This window comes from Eptesicus fuscus, chromosome 9 (genome assembly GCF_027574615.1).
Source record: "Eptesicus fuscus isolate TK198812 chromosome 9, DD_ASM_mEF_20220401, whole genome shotgun sequence".
In the NCBI taxonomy this organism is placed as follows: Eukaryota; Metazoa; Chordata; class Mammalia; order Chiroptera; family Vespertilionidae; genus Eptesicus; species Eptesicus fuscus.
In genome coordinates, this window is record NC_072481.1 from 33,574,807 (window position 1) to 33,594,167 (window position 19,361).

The following is a 19,361-nucleotide window of genomic DNA, read 5'->3' on the forward strand; positions in this document are numbered from 1 at the left end:
ATTTCAATATAAGGTTCAAAAACCTGTATTTTCTAGTACATATATTCTCGGGACGTGATAGTATTCTCTTTGGTGGCAAATACTGGTTCTTGGGGGGGTGAAAAATGTTTCATATGATAATGGTTTGTGACCTCCAAAGCTTAATCTTACATTTTACTTGCTATTTAATTTCTCCTTGAGTTTTGAGTATATCATAAGCACCATTGACACTGATGTTGAGTTTGTGGAAGATATACAAAGTATATGCAAGGTCAGGGCTACAAAACTGGTGGATAGATGATTGAAGTGCTTTCAAATGATTGTTTGATCTCAGAGACATCCACTATAGGTCGAATGCACATACGTGCCAGTTGTTTGCCATTGTGGATGTTGTTTAATTTTGATCCTTAGTGCATTTGTGTGTGACTTTGGGTTTTAGAATTAAATAAGAATAATCTGTTTTATTATTTAACTAGAAGCCCGGTGCACGAAATTCGTGCACGGCAGGGGGTTGTCCCTCAGCCCAGCCTGTACCCTCTCCAATCTGGGACTGCTGGCTCCCAACTGCTTGCCTGCCTGCCTTCCTGATTGCCCCCTAACCGCTTCTGCCTGCCAGCCTGATCACCCCCTAACCACTCCACTGCCAGCCTGATTGATGCCTAACTGCTCCCCTGCCAGCCTGTTTGCCCCCAACTTCCCTCCTCTGCCAGCCTGGTCACCCCTAACTGCCCTCTCCTGCAGGATTGATCACCTCCAACTGCCCTCCCTTGCAAGCCTGGTCCCTCTCAACTTCCCTCCCTTGCAGGCCTGGTCCCTCACAACTGCCCTCCCTTGCAGGCCGAGTGCCTCCCAACTGCCCTCTCCTGCTGGCCATCTTGTGATGGCCATCTTGTGTCCACATGGGGGCAGGATCTTTGACCACATGGGGGCAGCTATATTGTGTGTTGCAGTGATGATCAATCTGTATATTACTTTTATTAGATAGGATAGAGGCCTGGTGCACGGGTGGGGGCCAACTGGTTTGCCCTGAAGGGTGTCCCAGATCAGGGTGGGGTTCCCTTGGGTCGTGGGGCGGCCTGAGCGAGGGGCCTGTGGTGGTTTGCAGGCTGGCCACACCCCCTGGCAACCCAAGCGGAGGCCCTGGTATCTGGAATTTATTTTCCTTCTACAATTGAAACTTTGTAGCCTGGAGCGGAGCCAAGCTTGCTGCTCCCTCCGGGGCGGCAGCCATTTCTGTGGCAGTTAATTCACCTTCTACAATTGAAACTTTGTAGCCTTAAGTGGGTGAGCCCAGTCAGGGTGTGCGGAAAGCTTTGTTTCCCCTGTTGCCGCCGGCAACCCTGGCCTCCTCTCTCAAGCTCCATTCTGCCGCCATTTGTTTGAATTTGCCGGCAACCCTGGCCTCCTCTCTCAAGCTCCATTCTGCCGCCATTTGTTTGAATTTGTTTACCTTCTGTAATTGAAACTTTGTAGCTTGAGTGGAGGCTTAGGCCTGTAAAGGCTATGGAAAGCTTGCCTTGCTCTGTTACCTGGGAAACCTTGCTGTCTGTGGCTGTAGCCATCTTGGATGGGGTTAATTTGCATACTCACCCTGATTGGCTGATGGGCGTGGCTTGGCTGGTGGGCATGCTTATGTAGTGGAGTGATGGTTAATTTGCATATTACCATTTTATTAGAGAGGATTCATCAAAAGTTATTTAACCCATCAATTATACTATGTACTGAAAAGAAAAAAATGTTGACAATATCTTAATAAATATCTAGTAGCTAGTTAAAAGTTTCTTCTCTAAGTGAGCTTCAAAACCCAATTATCAACACAAATATTCATAACAAAATTATTCATAACAAAAAAGTACAAACAACTAAATGTCCTTCAACTAATGTATGGACAAACAAAATGTGGTATACATCCATATAGTGAATACTATTTAGTGATGAAATTAAAGAAGTACTGATACAAGCTATGACAGGTAAACCTTGAAAACATTGTTAAATTTAAAAAGCCACTTATGCCCTGGCTGGTTTGGCTCAGTGGATAGAGCGCTAGCCTGCGGACTGAAGGGTTCCAGGTTCGATTCTGGTCAAGGTCACATGCCTGGGTTGCAGGCTTGATCCCCAGTGGGGGAGTGGGGGATCTCTCTCATCATTGATGTTTTTCTCTCTCTCTCCCTCTCCCTCTCCCTTCCTCTCTGAAATCAATAAAAAAATATATATTTTAAAAAGCCACTTTTGAAAGACCACAATTGTGTGATTCCACTTATGTGAAATGTCCAGTACAGGTATATCCACAGACATAGAAAATAAATGAATGGCTGCCTAAGTGAGGAGGGCTAATATGCAATTTCTCTGTGGGATATTGAAATAGCCAAAATTAATTTATAGTGATGGTTGCACAACTCTGTGAATATACTGAAAAAATATGTATACTAAATTTTAACAGTATGTGAAGTATACTTCAATAAAGTTGAAAAAGAAAGTTTCTTTTCAGATAAGCAAAACTTAAAAGTTTACTAAATATTATAGGAAAGTTTTTTATCTGTTTTACTTTTGCTGGAAAAATTAATTTAAAAACTGATTTCATTGCTATTATTATGTAAATGCTAATTTGCATATATAATCTGATACATTACAATTTATATAAGTAAATTACATTAAATAGCAATTACATTTTTAACATTAAGTGAAATACTAATAGCCTTTAAAATTTTTTTTAACTTAAAATTTTCATTTAACTATTTGTAACCATGCATTGAATAAAAAGTGCACTTTATACGCTTTTTATGTATAAAACCACAGATACACATACAGTATATATACAGATAGATCATATATCTGTGATATTAAAATTTCATGGAGTGATTAGGAGAAATTTTCTGAAAAGCCTCCCTCGGGTTGATAATGAAAAAACAAAAAGTCAAGAAACACTGGTCTAAAATACATAAAGGTGGTAAAACTATAAAGGAAAGCAGAGAAATGATTACCATAACATTTGGAATATTAACTCTAAGGATAGGATTGGTGTTGGATGCTTCTAGAGTTTTGACAGTGGTCTAGTTCTTGACCTGGGGTGGTGAACTCACCTGAGTTATGCATTACAGCTATGCATTAGTCTGTATGTTTATGTATTATATACTTTTCTGCATGGGTGTTAAATTTCATGATAAAAAATGTAGTTTGTAGACTTTAAATAAAGAAATGCAGAATATTGTTTAGATTTCTCACACACATGATTATGAACTAAATCTCCAACTTAGTAAAATTTCTTAATAAAAAAGTGAGATGTTGACTGATGAAATGCTTTTGCTGAACAAAAACAGAAATGCCAGTTTGTTTTTTTTCAGGTGGGCCCAGTTCTTCATCCATCCACTGATGATCAGAGATGCGATTGACCGTGAAGTTGAAGCTGTTGATAGTGGTAAGAGAAGTGCTTTATGTCTTACCACTTTTTCCTTTATTGAACCAGTTTTTTATTTAGCACATTTATCATTCTTTATCACTACTCCATTTTATTTTTATATAATAAGGGCTAAATTGAAATAGATGTGTCATGTTTATTCCTGAAGCCATTAAATGTATAATTCAGTATGGGTTTGAAATAAAAGGATGGTAGATTTTTATTTTTTCAGCCTTTTTAAAATATATGTTTTTATTGATTTCAGAGAGAGGAAGGGAGAGGAAGAGAGAGATAGAAACACCAACTATGAGAGAGAATTATAACTGGCTGCCTCCCGCACAGCCCCTAAGGGGATTGAGCCTGCAACCCAGGCATGTGCCCTGACTAGGAATCGAATTGTGATCTCCTGGTTCATAGGAGAGGCCCTCAACCACTGAGCCACGCTGCCCAGGCTTTTTTATTAACGTTTTCATCAGTAAAATCTTGGATATAGCATCCTGGAGTTTAAACCTTCACATCATTAATTACCTAGTTTTATTTGAAAATAAGGGAAAACCTCTAGAAAGGTGAACTGACTACCCAACGTTATCAATATGTTAAGTCATAGAGCCTAGCCTAGATCATTGATTTCTCCACTTCAGTTTTATAGTACATGATTAATTTTTGTTACGTCCTTACTTCCAGTTTTTTAAGCTTGAGTTTCCAGATAATAAAGTAATTACAGAATTTCATTTAATTAAAAGTGTTTCTTTAAAACTGACAGAATATCAGCTTGCAAGACCTTCTGATGCAAACAGAAAGGAAATGTTGTTTGGAAGCCTTGCTAGACCTGGACATCCTATGGGGAAATTTTTTTGGGGTAAGATACTAAATACTTATTTCATATTTTCTAATTAAGGAAGATTGAGGATATGAAAAGTTGATAAAGAATGGAAAATTATAAAGGTAGGGTAGCTAGGTAACTTTTACATTTTCAAATACAGAATAGTATTGCCTATATTAGGTTCTCTGACATTGAATATATGAAGAATAGCACCTAACATTTTGTGAATGCTTTGTGGGTATTAGATAATCTGCTGACATGACATAAATTATCTCATTCTATCATCGAAACAGTGTTATGAGCTGGCTACCATTGTCATCTCTAAAGATAAAGAAACATACTAAGAGGAGACACTTAATTTGCTTAAATCACACAGTGATGGGATTTGAACCTCTGTTTATCTATATATATAAGGCTAATATCTAATAGTGTCCGACCGTCCGACCAGTTGCTATGACGCACATTGACCACCAGGGGGAAGACAACACAGGAGTTGCTGAGCTGCAGTGACTTGGCAGTGGTGGTTCTCTGGTGATGCACCCGGAACCAGAGAGGAGAGAGCCGGATTCCTTTCGGGGCTGTGCAATTCCACCTTTGGCCATGGGTTTTGTTGTTGCTGGGGCACTGTAGCCGAATCTGGTTTTACTGCACACTTGTGTTTGCGTTCCACACCCTGTACGATAGCAACTTTGCAGAGTGCCCTCTCACACTTCGGGACCCCTTGGGGGATGTCGGAGAGCCAGCTGGTTTCAGCCCTATCCCCACAGGCCAGGCCGAGGGACCCCACCTGCCGAAGGGACCCCCCTCACTCTGCTGTGGTGCCGCCCCAGGTGCGGCCAGCCAGGGAGGGACCATGGGAGGTTGGCTCCAGGGCATGTCTGGCCTTTCTCACCCAGTCCCGCCCCGCCAGCCACATTCTAATTAATTTCCTTTCAGTGTGCAGGAATCCGTGCACTTGGTCACTAGTCTGATTATAAAATCTGTTCTCTTCCCCAACTTGACTTTTCCATTTATCAACAGAGATTCAGCAATGATTTCTCTAATACTTTTTGAGCTGTGACCTAATTTTGTTTAACTGATAAGCTGTTTAAATGGTATCTGTTTTTAATAATGCCATTTTCTTAGTTTTATATCAGTTATAGCCTCATATTAATCCTCTTGACCAAATCTGGCGTGAATAGATTGAAATGGCATTTCATTCAAAGGATGTTTTGCTTCTCTGTATATTTTGTACAGTTATAAACATTTTATATGGCATCCATGCTTTATGTGGTTTATTTCTAAGAATTATACAGAATATTATAAAAGTAATTCAGAGAGAAAATCTGATTTGCATAGTAGACTAATTATTAAGAAAGGAAGTTTAAGGCAATTATTGTTGCTAAGGTTTTACCAACTAGAGATTATTAATTTCTTATGTGTTAAAATATATCTCGGAATTGTTTCTTGGGAATTTTTGTCTTAGAGTGATATTATTACTGTTATACACTGGTTCAATAGTCTCGAGTCACTTGGTTATTTCATTAATTATGTATAGTAGCAGAGCATGCATTATTGGTATAGACTTTGAGCAAAGTAAACTTTATTTCTATAATATTTTTCATCTTTTTACAGGAAATGCTGAGACTCTCAAACATGAGCCAAAAAGGAATAATATTGATACATATACTAGACTGAGAGAATTCTGGATGCGTTACTACTCTTCTCATTACATGACATTAGTGGTTCAATCCAAAGGTAATATTATCTACTATGGCCCTTAGAATTACTCTGAAATAGTGCTTTTTTGGGGGATTTGTTTGCCTTGACCAATGTTGCAGTGAGTGCACTGTTAATAACGTTAGTGCTTGATCCTATTTGTGAACTAAAGGAAATCAGAATTTGGAGAGGTTATATCGCAAATGGCTAAGCTCAGGGAAGCACAAAATCATCTGATTATCAGCAAATGTTTTTTCTCTTTTAGACAGATCTTATCTCTAAGCTAGTCTGTGAGTTATACTAATGTACTAATAGGTCATAAATTGTTTTTTTAAGTCACATTCAGCTACTGCCTCTGTTATCTCTCATTTTGAATTTAATCCATATTGATGATAAACTCTTATAGGGGAAGGTGTCTGCTTTTCATCCTTCTTTAGGGTCCAGTAAAATGGCATGATTAATTGAATTCCATTATAGTAATGCTGGTAGTATCTTAAATGTAAAATACTGATCAATTCCTATACTCTTTTCCTTCTTTTATCATTATCTTCAGTAGCTTGTGTTAACGTTTTCTCATTAAAGAAATCATAGTAGTTTTCTTTACTTTTCAATCAGCTTCAGCTATTTTTCAAAGTCAATCAGTTGCTAAACTGTTCCTTTTGAAATACTGGGTAGTTTACACATTTTTTTACAAAAAAAGACACTAATCCTTTCACCCTAATATTTTTATAAAGTTTTGTTCTTTCATTATCAAAATTCAGATCAGAGCTGACTTGGCATTTAAATGTAACACATTTGTGCATTTAGGATCAAAATTAGTATACTAAAGTTGACTTCAATGTAAAGTTATGGATATGTTCTAGTAGATTCTTTTCAAACTGCAGATGGGTATTTAGATTCATTTTACAATGTTTGTTAAAATAGGCAATTTCATATTCGGTGTGTAATATTAATTTATAATACTTAGTTGATTATTATTTCCAAATCTGTCATGAACATGCATTTTTCTTCAATGAGGTATTGTTTCCTTTGCATTCTCTTCTGTTATGATGATAAATTTAAGAGCATATTAATGTTTATTGAAATTTCTAAAATAAGCCCCAGATATTTGATGAGGACGTTTTATGATTTAAACTCATTGATTTTGGAGCTGTAGCATTTATTATACCATTTAAAAGTTAAATATCTCTATAAATAGTGTAGAATAAATTCAGAACTTGATTAGTGTAATTTTCATCTTGTGTTTTATATCTTTTGGCATCTCTTTTGAGAATTAGTGAAACGTGTCTGGTAGAACTAACAAATACTATCCAGTGATGGTTATGAGGTTTCCTTTTTCATTTAGCTCTCCTGTTTTATTAGAATTTCTTAAGAAATAGTAAAGAATTAGAAAATAGAAATCATATATATGATTTGGCCATATATATATGAAACTTAAGAAGACTTGTGGATTAAAACCTAAGCAAGTATAAATTAATGTAAAATAAATGCAGTATAAAAGTACTGATGAGATGCCAAGAAGAAGGGTCAGTGTAATGTGGGTTAATTGAGAAGAACCTTCTTTGGAGGATGGTTGGTATATTCTTATCTCTTGGCCTTTCATACTAGCTTAATGATAAACAAATTTTTTTTTTTTAACTGTGTGCTTCTTCTAACTTTACTAGGGATGAATAAAGGAGTCTAACAAAATTATATGTTTCTTAAAGTTTTCTTAATTATTGTTATTTTTCCTGTTATTGCTGGTTATGAAGTGGCAGGTAATGCCCAAATTAAAGTATCCCTTTATTTATAGCTAAAGATCTGTGAAAAATCTAATTGCATTTTCCTGTCTTCTCCCCATCCTCCTCCCAAGAAACACTGGATACTTTGGAAAAGTGGGTTACTGAAATCTTCTCTCAGATACCAAACAAGTAAGACATTTATTCTCATAAATCATATACCTTTATAGTTAAAGAGGCCATATCATTTGATATGAGTTCCAAAGGTTTTTTTGTGTTTTTTTTCTTTCGGTTTGTTTTTTAAAGAGGTCATTAGGAACTAAAGTGGTTTAAGCAAGATTGCACAGCTTTTGAGTCAGAGTGGGAAACTAAGATGAAAACCTAAGGCTCCATAGTATCTGTAGTTCATAATTTATAAGCTTATAAACTTAAGCAGTAATTCTGAAGAATATATGTCTCTTTTTACATTTATTCAGAGCTTTTCTGTTATTGTGGAAAGTGTTATATGAAAGTAAGTATTGTATGAGAGGCAGGATGAATATTTATATATTTGTTTCCCCTGCCTCAGAACAAGTTATCTTCTGAAAGTTTTTTTGTTTTGTTTATTAATCCTCATCTGAGGATATTTTTCCCATTGATTTTTAGAGAAAGTAGAAGGGGGTGGGTGGGAATTGATGTTAGAGAGACTCCTGCATGTGCCCCAAGGAGGCCCAGAGATAGAACCTGCAACCCATGTGCATGCCCTTGACCCAGAATCGAACCCAGGACCCTTCAGTGCACGGGCTGACTCTGACCACATAGCCCCACTGGCCAGGGCCTGAAAGTTTGTTTTTGAAGTCAGTTGTTTGAAACTTGGAATGCTTTTCCCTATAAAAGAAATAATCTTGTAGATGATTGATTTTCCATACTATCTGAAAAGTCTGTTTCATATAGTTGTTTTTTATTAGAAATTGTATATAGGGTTCCAGTTCAGAAAGCTATTTTTTGTGCACTCAAATTCATCAAATAATAAAAATATTTGACACTTTATTGTTACATTTTTGTGTTATAAGGAATACAAATAAAACTTTAATTCTGAAGCAGTTAAGTCTTTCTTCCCACTCCTGTTTGTATTTCTATAAAATGAATAACATCAGACTTTTTTCTTATATCAGGTGAGTAAGCCTGACTTTTTCCATTTCTTCATTTGAAGACACTTATTATAAATTTATAAAAGAAGTTTGCTTTAAAAACATTAGAATAATTTGTAATAACTATTTGTTTTATTATTTTGGCTTTATGTTAGTTTCCATTGGTAATTAGCAGTACTTTTTATGTACAGAAAGATAAAGCCATGCCAACGTTTCAAGTTTTTGTTTTATTTTTGTTTGTTTGTTTTGATAAGAAAATCGCTGAGTTAAGGAAATGTCAGATGGCAGTTTGAAACATGTTTCACTGTGAAACTTTACTAATAAAAATCAGAGGTATAATTTAATAGAGGTATTCATTAGGTCCTATCAATTCCTGATAAGCATTTTGAAAAATTTTCTTAAACGTTATTCACTAACTTTGGTTTCTTATTCATAAAGATTAAATTTTTTTCCAGATATTTGAAATTATTCATATTGACCATTATTTTAGAAGAAATATTAGTTACAATATCTTCAGCCAGATGGGAAGCTTCTAGCAGGGGAGTCAAGTCTTTTAAATACCAAAGTTCCTAATATAGTGCTTTATACGTGATAATCACGTCATTTATGTTTATTGAATTTAAAAAATTATCTCTAATATAAGCTTTCTTAAACGGCTTTGTATAGGAGGATAACTGAAGTTGAATATGTCGAGAGAGGCAATAAATATTGGGAGGGGAGGTCCCTTTAATTTATTGTTTTATTGTGAGTTTTAAAAATATTTTAGTCATTTGGACTGAGGTTAAGAATAGGTTGTGTAATTCAGGATTTTGTGGCTTTATTGCCATCTATTGACTAATGCCTAGAATTCTTTTCAGCCAGTAATATGTAGAATGGATTATTATCTTTAGGTTAGGCATACTAAAAGATACTGCTTATAAAGGCTTTTGCCAATTAAATTTTAATGTATTTGTTTTATTTTCAGTGGGTTACCCAAACCAAACTTTGGCCACTTAACGGATCCATTTGACACACCAGCATTTAACAAACTTTATAGAGGTTCGTGAACCAAAGGTTTAAAACTGTTTGAAATAACTTTAGCACATTCTCTAAAACTTAAAATTGAGACTGCCAATTTTCTTTGGAAATGAAAACACAACAGAAAGTACAGCTAGGTTGAAAAGGGAGTAGAAGGACAGTGGAGATCCAGTTAGCCACTAATAAACAGCAGATTGATTGGTCTGCTGCTACTTGAGTCTGTTTCATGCTTTCTCCCTTTATCCCCTTGTTCCCTTTTGTCCTTTGTTTTTTGTTTTTCTTTCCTATTTCATTTTTTCTATTTTCCGCTCTCTTTTTGCTTTTAAAAAGAAAGAAATAGAGGAGGGGAACACATTTAGGAAATTATTTTCTTGTATCTTTATTATAAAAAAAACATTTTAAGTGAAGAAAAATTTGTAAAGCAATAGGAGGGAAAATCACCCCTAAATCTTACCATACAGACAAGTCATTTTGTCAAATTTCCTTTGAGTTTCTCTAGGTATATTTTCTTAATGTAATTGAGATTTTAAAGTATATGCACTCTATTTCTTGATTTTTCATTTAATATTACATTTGTAATAACTGGCCAATAAGCCATCACATGGTTATACTATAATTTACTTAGCAATTTGCCCATAACAAATATTGCAGAAACATTTAAAATTCACCATTTCTCTTTCTTTGCTCTTTTTATTATGGCAGATTTTTTTCTTTCTCCTAGTTACCTAAGTATTCCTCCCTCCTTCTCTTTCACCCCATTGTCAGTCTCTTCCCTCTTCCCTCCCTCTGATAAGTGACTGTTTTGTCACACCCTTTGTCTGCTGTTGGTGCCATATCTAAGCTGACTTATATTTGGTACTATTCTTTCTGGCTTTAGATTTTTCTCTTCATAGAATCATAAAATAATAGCACTGGAAAAAATCTTAGAGCTACTGCAGCTTAATTGCCTCACCTACCATAAGAAAACAGATCAAAAAAGATTTAAATTCAAATGATTTTCTCAAGGTTATAAACATGTATAGCAAGATAGTGGTAGGGCTGGATTTCAACCATGGGCCTCCTGATTCCCTAGTCCTGTATCCTTTCTTGCAATAAAGAAACCATCCTTAGGAGCATTTGATGTTTTGCTAGTTCTTTTATCCATGCCTACTCTACCTGTGAAACCAAATTGAAAGTTCCAAAAATTGCATTATTCAAATTGGAAAATTGGCAACTTGAAATAGTAATTGTATTGTATTTAACCTTACCCTGTTTATTGGAGGATAAAATTTATTGAATTTAAAAAATTTCATATAACATAGTCACAATTATGGAGAAAGTCTTATATTTGTTCTTAAAATATTTTTTAGTTGTTCCAATTAGAAAAATTCATGCTCTGACCATCACTTGGGCACTTCCCCCTCAACAGCAACATTACAGGTAAGAGTTCAAGAGCAAATTTACTTCCATTAACTACTGAGTGACAGTCATATTTTAAAGCATATTACCGTATTTTCTGGCGTATAAGACGACTTTTTAACCCAGGAAAATCTTATACGCCCAGTTGTCTTATACGCTGGAAAATACGGTATTAGTTTTATCTGGCAATACCTGTCCTTAAGTGGTATATATCATATTTTCCGGCGTATAAGATGACTGGGCATATAAGATTTTCCTGGGTTAAAAAGTCGTCTTATATGCCAGAAAATATGGTAAATGGTTTAACTTTGGGAGTTCTGGATTTATAAACACTGGTAATGTGGTAAACTGAGACCTCACCACTAAATTTGTCAAGCCTTGCTATATCTATATTATAAAAGGCCTGTGGCCCTAACGCTGTCACGCCGTAATGACCAACGACTGGACTCACCAGGAGGTGCATTGATGGGTCCCACGGTGGTGCCAGTGGGCGGGGCTCTGGGTCTTGCACGATTTCGCGTGCTGGGCTTCTAGTATTTTAATTTCTTAGGTATAAAAACTAGAATTATCTTGTAACTGGTTGCCTTTCCTGAGTCATTGAAATTAAGTAGCTTAGTGTGAATACTAACTTTTGTAATTATTTTCTTTGCTGCTTTGAGTACAAAATATATTTGCTTTATGTATTTGCCCATTGGGACCATTTAGTTTGAACTTGTCAAAAATATAGTTAAACTAGAGTCCCGGTGCACAAATTCGTGTATGGGTGGGGTCTGGCCAGTTCGCCCTGCTGGGGGCCGATTGGGCCAGGCCAGCAGAGGGAAGGGGGCATAGGAGGTTGGCTGGCCGGCCCCTGATTGGGCCAGTTGGCCAGCCACAGTGTGCGTCATAGCAACTGGTTGTTTCAGTCATTCTGGTCATTCTGGAGTTCTGGTCGCTTGGCTTTTATATATATATATAGACAATTTTGAGCCTAGAATATGACTACAGCATAAATATCAAGGACTTAGTCCTATGAGTTGGGAATGAGTTAGGGCAGATTTATGTAAATTAGGAAAACATTTCATCTTATATAATTACCTTATTTGAACACTATAGCATGGGCCAAGACATTCTTTAAAGATAAAGATCAGCCAATGCCTATAAATACTTTTCTAATTAGAAACAAATGCTAATAAACTGGTAAAAATTTAACCTATTTTTAAAAACTATTACCAATAAAACAAAACTACAAGGACACGCCAATAAGCAGAAGGAAAGAAACTAATGTGCATTGCCTAAGTGCAGTAAAAATTGCTTTTTAAAAAATGTATGTATTAGAACATTCAAAAGGATAATATACAAAAAAATACATTGGTTGTATAGATATATTAGTGATGCCAAAAGTGTTAACATTATTACATGCATATTTAAAAGTTTGTTTTGAATTTTTACTATGAAAATAATGCATGCTTGTAAAACATTAAAATAGGACAAAAGATAGTAAATAAAAAGTAAAGCTTTGCTTTCTCCTTTTCTTGGTCTCTGTCCTCAAAGATAGGTCCATTATCAATAGTATTATATGTTCAGACATTAAAATAATGAATATAAAACACATCTTATTTCCTATTTTTTAAAATCTTTATTGTTGAAAGTATTACAGATGTCCCCTTTTTCCCCCCATTGAACCCTTCTAGCTACACCCATCCCCCACCCCAGGCTTTCATCACACTATATTTTAATTTTTATTGTTCAGATTATTACAGTTGTTCCTCTTTTTCCCCCCATAGCTCCCCTCCACCCGGTTCCCACCCCACCCTCTGCCCTTACCTCCCCTCCACTGTCCTCATCCATAGGTGTATGATTTTTGTCCAGTCTCTTCCTACACCCCCCACACACCTTCCCCCCCCCCCCCAAGGATTGTCAGTCCACTCCCTTTCTATGCCCCTGATTCTATTATATTCACCAGATTATTCTGTTCATCAGATTTTTTATTCACTTGATTTTTAGATTCACTTGTTGATAGATATGTATTTGTTGTTCATAATTTTTATCTTTACCTTTTTCTTCTTCTTCCTCTTCTTAAAGAATACCTTTCAGCATTTCATATACTACTGGTTTGGTGGTGATGAACTCCTTTAGCTTTTTCTTATCTGTGAAGCTCTTTATCTGACCTTCAATTCTGAATGATAAGCTTTGCTGGGTAGAGTAATCTTGGTTGTAGGTCCTTGCTGTTCATCACTTTGAATATTTCTTGCCACTCCCTTCTGGCCTGCATAGTTTCTGTTGAGAAATCAGCTGACAATCGTATGGGTGCTCCCTTGTAGGTAACTAACTGTTTTTCTCTTGCTGCTTTTAATATTCTCTCTTTGTCTTTTGCCCTTGGCATTTTAATTATGATGTGTCTTGGTGTGTCCTGTTTGGATTCCTTTTGTTTGGGGTTCTGTGCGCTTCTTGGACTTGTAAGTCTATTTCTTTCACCAGGTGGGGGAAGTTTTCAATCATTATTTTTTCAACTAGGTTTTCAGTATCTTGCTCTCTCTCTTCTTCTGGTACCCCCATTATTCTGATGTTGGTACGCTTGAAGTTGTCCCAGAGGCTCCTTACACTATCTTCATATTTTTGGATTCTTTTTTCTTTTTTCTTTTCTGGTTGGGTGTTTTTTGCTTCTTTGTATTTCAAATCTTTGACTTGATTCTTGCGATCCTCTAGTCTGTTGTTTGATCTCTGTATATTATTCTTTATTTCAAGTCAGTGTATGCTTAATTTCTAGTTGGTCCTTTTTCATATTCTCGAGGGTCTCACTAAATTTATCGGCGGTTTCTAGAAAATTCTTGAAAAACCTTATAACCATGGTTTTGAACTCTATATCCAGTCATTTGCTTTCCTCCATTTCTTTCATTTGTGACCTTTTTCTTTGTCTCCGCATTTTGGCTGCTTCCCTGAGTTGATAGAGTGGCTTTGTGTGCTAAGTGTCCTATAGGACCCAGTGGCTCAGCCTCCCCAGTTATCTGAGGTGGACACTCTTGGTGCACCCCTTTGTGGACTGTGTGCACAGTCTTGTTGTAGTTGAGCCTTAACTGTTGGTATCACTGGGGGGAATTGACCTCCAGGCCAGTTGGCTGTGAGGATCAGCTGTGTCTGCGCTGGGAGAACTTCTGTGCTGGAGACACCCTTATGAGGCAAGACTTGCTTCAGTGGGGCTTTGGTGCTCACTGAGTCTGCCCCCTGAGTGTGTCCCTTATGGATCTGAGGAGTTGTAATCTGGATGGTCCTACTCTGACTCCTGGGTACACTGGCTCTTGGGTCTCCAAGGAGGTGCTAATTTAGCCTCTGCCTGAGGCCACCCAGCAGGATCTACGGAGAGATCTGCAGATTCCTCTTCTTTGTTTGGGTTTTGGAGGTGCCCAGATGAGGCCCAGCTGTGAAGCAATACAAGCTGCTGTGGGGCCTTGGGCCTTCTTTTGGATGTTCTGGGTCTCTCTGACTCAGCTGCAGTTAGTTAGGTAAGTTTAGATTTTAAAGGACCAGGCCATTCATATGCAAAAGCCTCTGCACACAGCTTGGTTGGGGCGGAGTCTCAGGGAGGAGCAAACAGCAATGGCTTCCCATCAGCCCTACCCTAAGAGGCCCCCGGGTCTCAGTGTCCCTCGGTAATCACCACAAGCACCTGAGAGAAAGCTGCCCTTGAGTTCCACCCGCTGCCAGACAGTCCAGTTTCTCCCCATATGAGTCTGGGTCCCTAGAGTCTCGCCTGGAACTGGAGTTGAGAGCAGTTGGGAGCTTGTGTCTCCCTCCCGCTTGAAAAAGACAGCCACTTACTCAGTTGCCAGCCCTCTCTGCATGCGCGCGCTCCTCTGTACCTCTGCATTTTACTTCTGTAGCTCCTCTGAGTCTTAGTGCGCTTTTCTCTTCCCTTCTAGTTCTAGAATTTCCACTTAGCCAGCCTTCCTGTGGTTCTGGATGATGTCTGTTTTGTCTTTTAGTAGTAATTTTAAAGTGGTTGTGCGAGGCAGCAAGTTCAGGTGTTTACCTATGCTGCCATCTTGGTTTTCTCCTTCATCACACTATTGTCTGTGTTAATGGGTTATGCATACATACATACATGTTCTTTGGTTAAACTCTTTCCACCCCTCACCCCTGCCTTCCCTCTGAGATTCGACAGTCTGTTCCATGTTTCTATGTCTCTGGATCTATTTCATTCATCAGTTTATTTTGTTCTTTAGGTTCCACATATGAGTGAGATCACATTTTCTACTTTATTTTATTTATTTATTTTTTTAAAATATATTTTATTGCTTTTTTACACACAGGAAGGGAGAGGGATAGAGAGTTAGAAACATCGATGAGAGGAACATTGATCAGCTGCCTCCTGCACACCCCTACTGGGGATGTGCCAGCAACCAAGGTACATGCCCTTGACTGGAATTGAACCTGGGACCCTTCAGTCTGCAGGCCGATGCTCTATCCACTGAGCCAAACCAGTTAGGGCTTAAAAAATATTTTTATTGATTTCAGAGAAGAAGGGAGAAGGAGAAATGGAAACATCAATGATGAGAGAGAATCATTGATCAGCTACCTCCTGCAGACCCCACACTGGGGATGGAGCCCACAACCTGGGCATGTACAATGACTGGGAATCTAACTGTGACCTTTGGGTGCATAAGTCGATCGTTGCTCAATGCTGAGCCACACTGGCCAGGCACATTTTCTGTTTTTTTAATTAACAAAACCTGTTGACCGTCTGACTGATTATTAAGGTGATTCATTGTAGAACTCTTGAAAATTACTGAAAAGTAGAAAAAAGTCATCCATGATTCTTTTTTCCAAAGGCCATTAACATTTCTGCATGTTTCCTTCTAGTGTTGTTGTTTTGTTGTTTTTTTTAGTTATTTTGCATTTCCAACTATGTGAGTTCCCAGTAAATGAGGTTTTTTTGGGAGCCCCTTTTTCACAAAAATCAAGTGTTTATCCCTCCAGAGATACCAAATACAGTACAGTAAGCTTTGTTCAGATGTGAATATGTAATCAGCTGGGTTCATTCTTTAACTGATTTGCTCCTCTCCATCAGTCTCACTATAGATGTAATTCAAATTCAGACTTTAAACAGTGTTGTGTTGGTTTTGGGGTTTGCTTAACATAGTTGAAATCATATTATATTTTGACTTTTAAAGTTTACTGAATATAATTCTGTGCAGTAACTTGAAAATTTAAGAATGGTAAATTTCCTAACCCAGTATATTTTTCTGTATTTTGTTTTGGTAGAAATATATTTCTGAAATTATAGTAGAATCCAGTGGGAAAACACAATATGAATAACATAATATATAACTACTCAGGTTATTAAAGAATATTCTATATAATAAAAGCCTAATATGCTAAGTGTCCGATCAGCTGTTCAACCAGTCAAAGCATAATATGCAAATGATATGCTAAGGCTGCTCAACCGCTTGCAATGATGTGCACTGACCACCAGGGGGGCAGACCCTCCAACTGATAGGTTAGCTTGCTGCTGGGGTCCAGCTGATCAGGACTGAGCGAGATGGGCTGGACACGCCCTGGAGCCCTTCAGCAGCCCCTCCCCGGCTGGCCAACCTCCTGCGTCCCTCCCAGCCCCAATCGTGCACCGGTGGAGTCCCTCGGCCTGGCCTGTGCCCTCTCACAATCCGGGACCCCTCAGGGGTGTCGAAAAGCCGGTTTCAGCCTGATCCTGCAGGCCAGGCTGAGGGACCCCACTGCAATGGGCCTCTAGTTATTATATAATAAAAGCATTTTCATGAAAACCCCATGAGAAAGTAGTTAGATAAATGAAGAGGAAAAGAAAAATATAGAGAGGCTAAGCTTCCTCCTCAAGAGCATTTACTTAAAGGAAAAACTAAAACTGTAACTTAGATTTTCTGACCCTTAAAGCAACACATTTCAGTTTACTGAAGAGCATGATGGAATACTGAAAGCTTTTACAGATGCAGAATGATTCATATTGCATTAGGTTCTAAAGTGATAAAAAATCTGAATTCCACTTTGAGTGAAACAAAAATGAAAGATTTTATTATGAAGAGAAGTAAGTTTGGTATCCAAGAGGAAAAGTTAGTAGTCTTAAATTTTGGAATGATTATACTCATTCAGTGATTTCAGGTGAAGTTCAATTTTACCATGTTTCCTATTTTTATCCTGCTATCAAATTAATTACATTTTCATGTGTAGTGGAATTTATGTAAGAATAAGTTTATAATTCTCAAATATCACAGTCTCAGGAGTATGGTTTTCTTGTGTATTAATACCTTTTTAAAAAAAATTTCTAACCTTAACATTTTTTTTTTAAAGGGTAAAGCCACTTCATTATATTTCTTGGCTGGTTGGACATGAAGGCAAAGGCAGCATTCTTTCTTACCTTAGAAAAAAGCAAGTATTCAATTAATGAATTATAGCAATCTCTGAAAAATAATAGACAATAAGTGTTAATATAACCCATTCTTTTCTCTTTTTGCTTTATCAGCCAGGAAGCCTAGAATCAAATCTAATGCTTAATTATAGTCACTTTAATAACTAATTTTATTTAGTTAAAATGTGTTTTTATTGATTTACTAGAGAAAGAGGAAGGGAAAGGGAGAGAGAGAAAGAGAAACATTGATGTGAGACAGTAACATCGAGCAGTTGCCTCCCGCACACACTCCAACTAGGGATTGAACCTGCAACCTGGGTATGTGCCCTGACTGGGAATCGAACCAGTGACCTCTAGGTTCATGGACGACGCTCAACAAACTGAACCACACCATCCAGAACTAACCTAGATTATTATTATTTTTAAAAATATATATTTTATGGATTTTTTACAGAAAGGAAGGGAGAGTGATAGAGAGTTAGAAACATAGATAAGAGACAAACTTCGATCAGCTGCCTCCTGCACACCTCCTACTGGGGATGTGCCTGCAACCAAGGTACATGCCCTTGACTGGAATCGAACCTGGGACCCTTCAGCCCGCAGGCCGATGCTCTATCCACCCAGCCAAACCTGTTAGGGCTAACGTAGATTATTTTTATGGCTGTTTTATATTTGTGTATTTCCTTGGAGGTCCCCTTTTAGTCCATGTTGGAAGTAGTTGTACACAAAAATTTAAAAAATCATAAAGTAATAGATTATAGAATTACATCAAAAGTTAGCTCTAACCAAGAATTTAGATTTGAAGGCAGTCAGTTATTTAAATGTTGAGGATTGCCTCGCCATTTGGCTTAGTGGATAGAGCATCGGCCTGCAGACCAAAAGGTCCCAGGTTCAAATCCGGGAAGAAGCACGAACCTTGGTTGCAGGCACCTCCCCAGCCCAGGTCCTAGTCGGGGCTCATGCAGAAGGCAACCAATAAATGTGTTTCTCTCACATTGAGGTTTCTCTCATCTACTCTCTCTAAAAATCAATGGAAAAATACCCTTGGGTGAGGATTAACAATGAATGAATGAGAATGAATGAATGCATGCATGCATGCATGCATGCATGCTGAGGAACTCCAAGCTTTTGCACCCCAAAAGGTAGACTAATGAGAACTTCATTGGGCAGATAAATCATAAAAGTATGTGGGACTGTGAACAGTATACTAGTATGCAGAATGTTTCCTAATGCATTTAGGCACGTGTTTAAATTGTCTAGTCAAATAATAGAAATATTGCTTTAGCATCAGGACATATACATTAAAGTAATTCCTTTTGTGACTTTTTTATACACTAATTGAAGAATGGAATGATACATGATAAATTTAAACAAGTACTTTAAAACATGAGTGTGTATTAGAACATTCAAAGAAAGCTGAGAGGGCAGGGTTATTGTAAAATAATAATGATATTAGGTACATATATGCCTTACACAATAAATGTAAAATGCTTTGAGATGTGCATAACCTTTCTACCTTACTAATATTATTAGAATTTCCCACTCTCTTCTGGCTTTCTTCCTCCTTACTTTAGGTTCTTAATGTTTTGCTTTATCTTCCAACAAAAATTACTATTGCTTCATAAAACTGTTAATGTTTTACTATATATATTAGTGTTTCTATTAAACAAATAAATAAGGCTATAATTTCCTGTTGTGATTCCCAAATGTACTGCAATTTCTTGGGAGGCTTTGTGCTTTTAAAATTTGTGCTTTTAAACTTATTGTTGGAAAGCATGTTTGCATCAAAGGCTGGACTTCCCCAAGTTTTACAAAGAAAGCTTACCTATTTTGTTAATTTGATGTA

General features: G+C 37.2%; 1 protein-coding gene across 1 annotated transcript in view; it reads left to right on the top strand.

Annotated features, from left to right (window-relative positions):
• Positions 1-19,361, top strand: part of NRDC (nardilysin convertase) — a 79,959-nt gene that overhangs the window by 30,628 nt on the left and 29,970 nt on the right. The window contains exons 5-11 of the mRNA XM_028142168.2: positions 3,321-3,394; positions 4,137-4,232; positions 5,811-5,933; positions 7,747-7,804; positions 9,707-9,780; positions 11,109-11,178; positions 17,458-17,535. Of these exons, the coding sequence (XP_027997969.1) occupies positions 3,321-3,394; positions 4,137-4,232; positions 5,811-5,933; positions 7,747-7,804; positions 9,707-9,780; positions 11,109-11,178; positions 17,458-17,535 (573 nt within the window). The remainder of the gene's footprint in view (positions 1-3,320; positions 3,395-4,136; positions 4,233-5,810; positions 5,934-7,746; positions 7,805-9,706; positions 9,781-11,108; positions 11,179-17,457; positions 17,536-19,361) is intronic.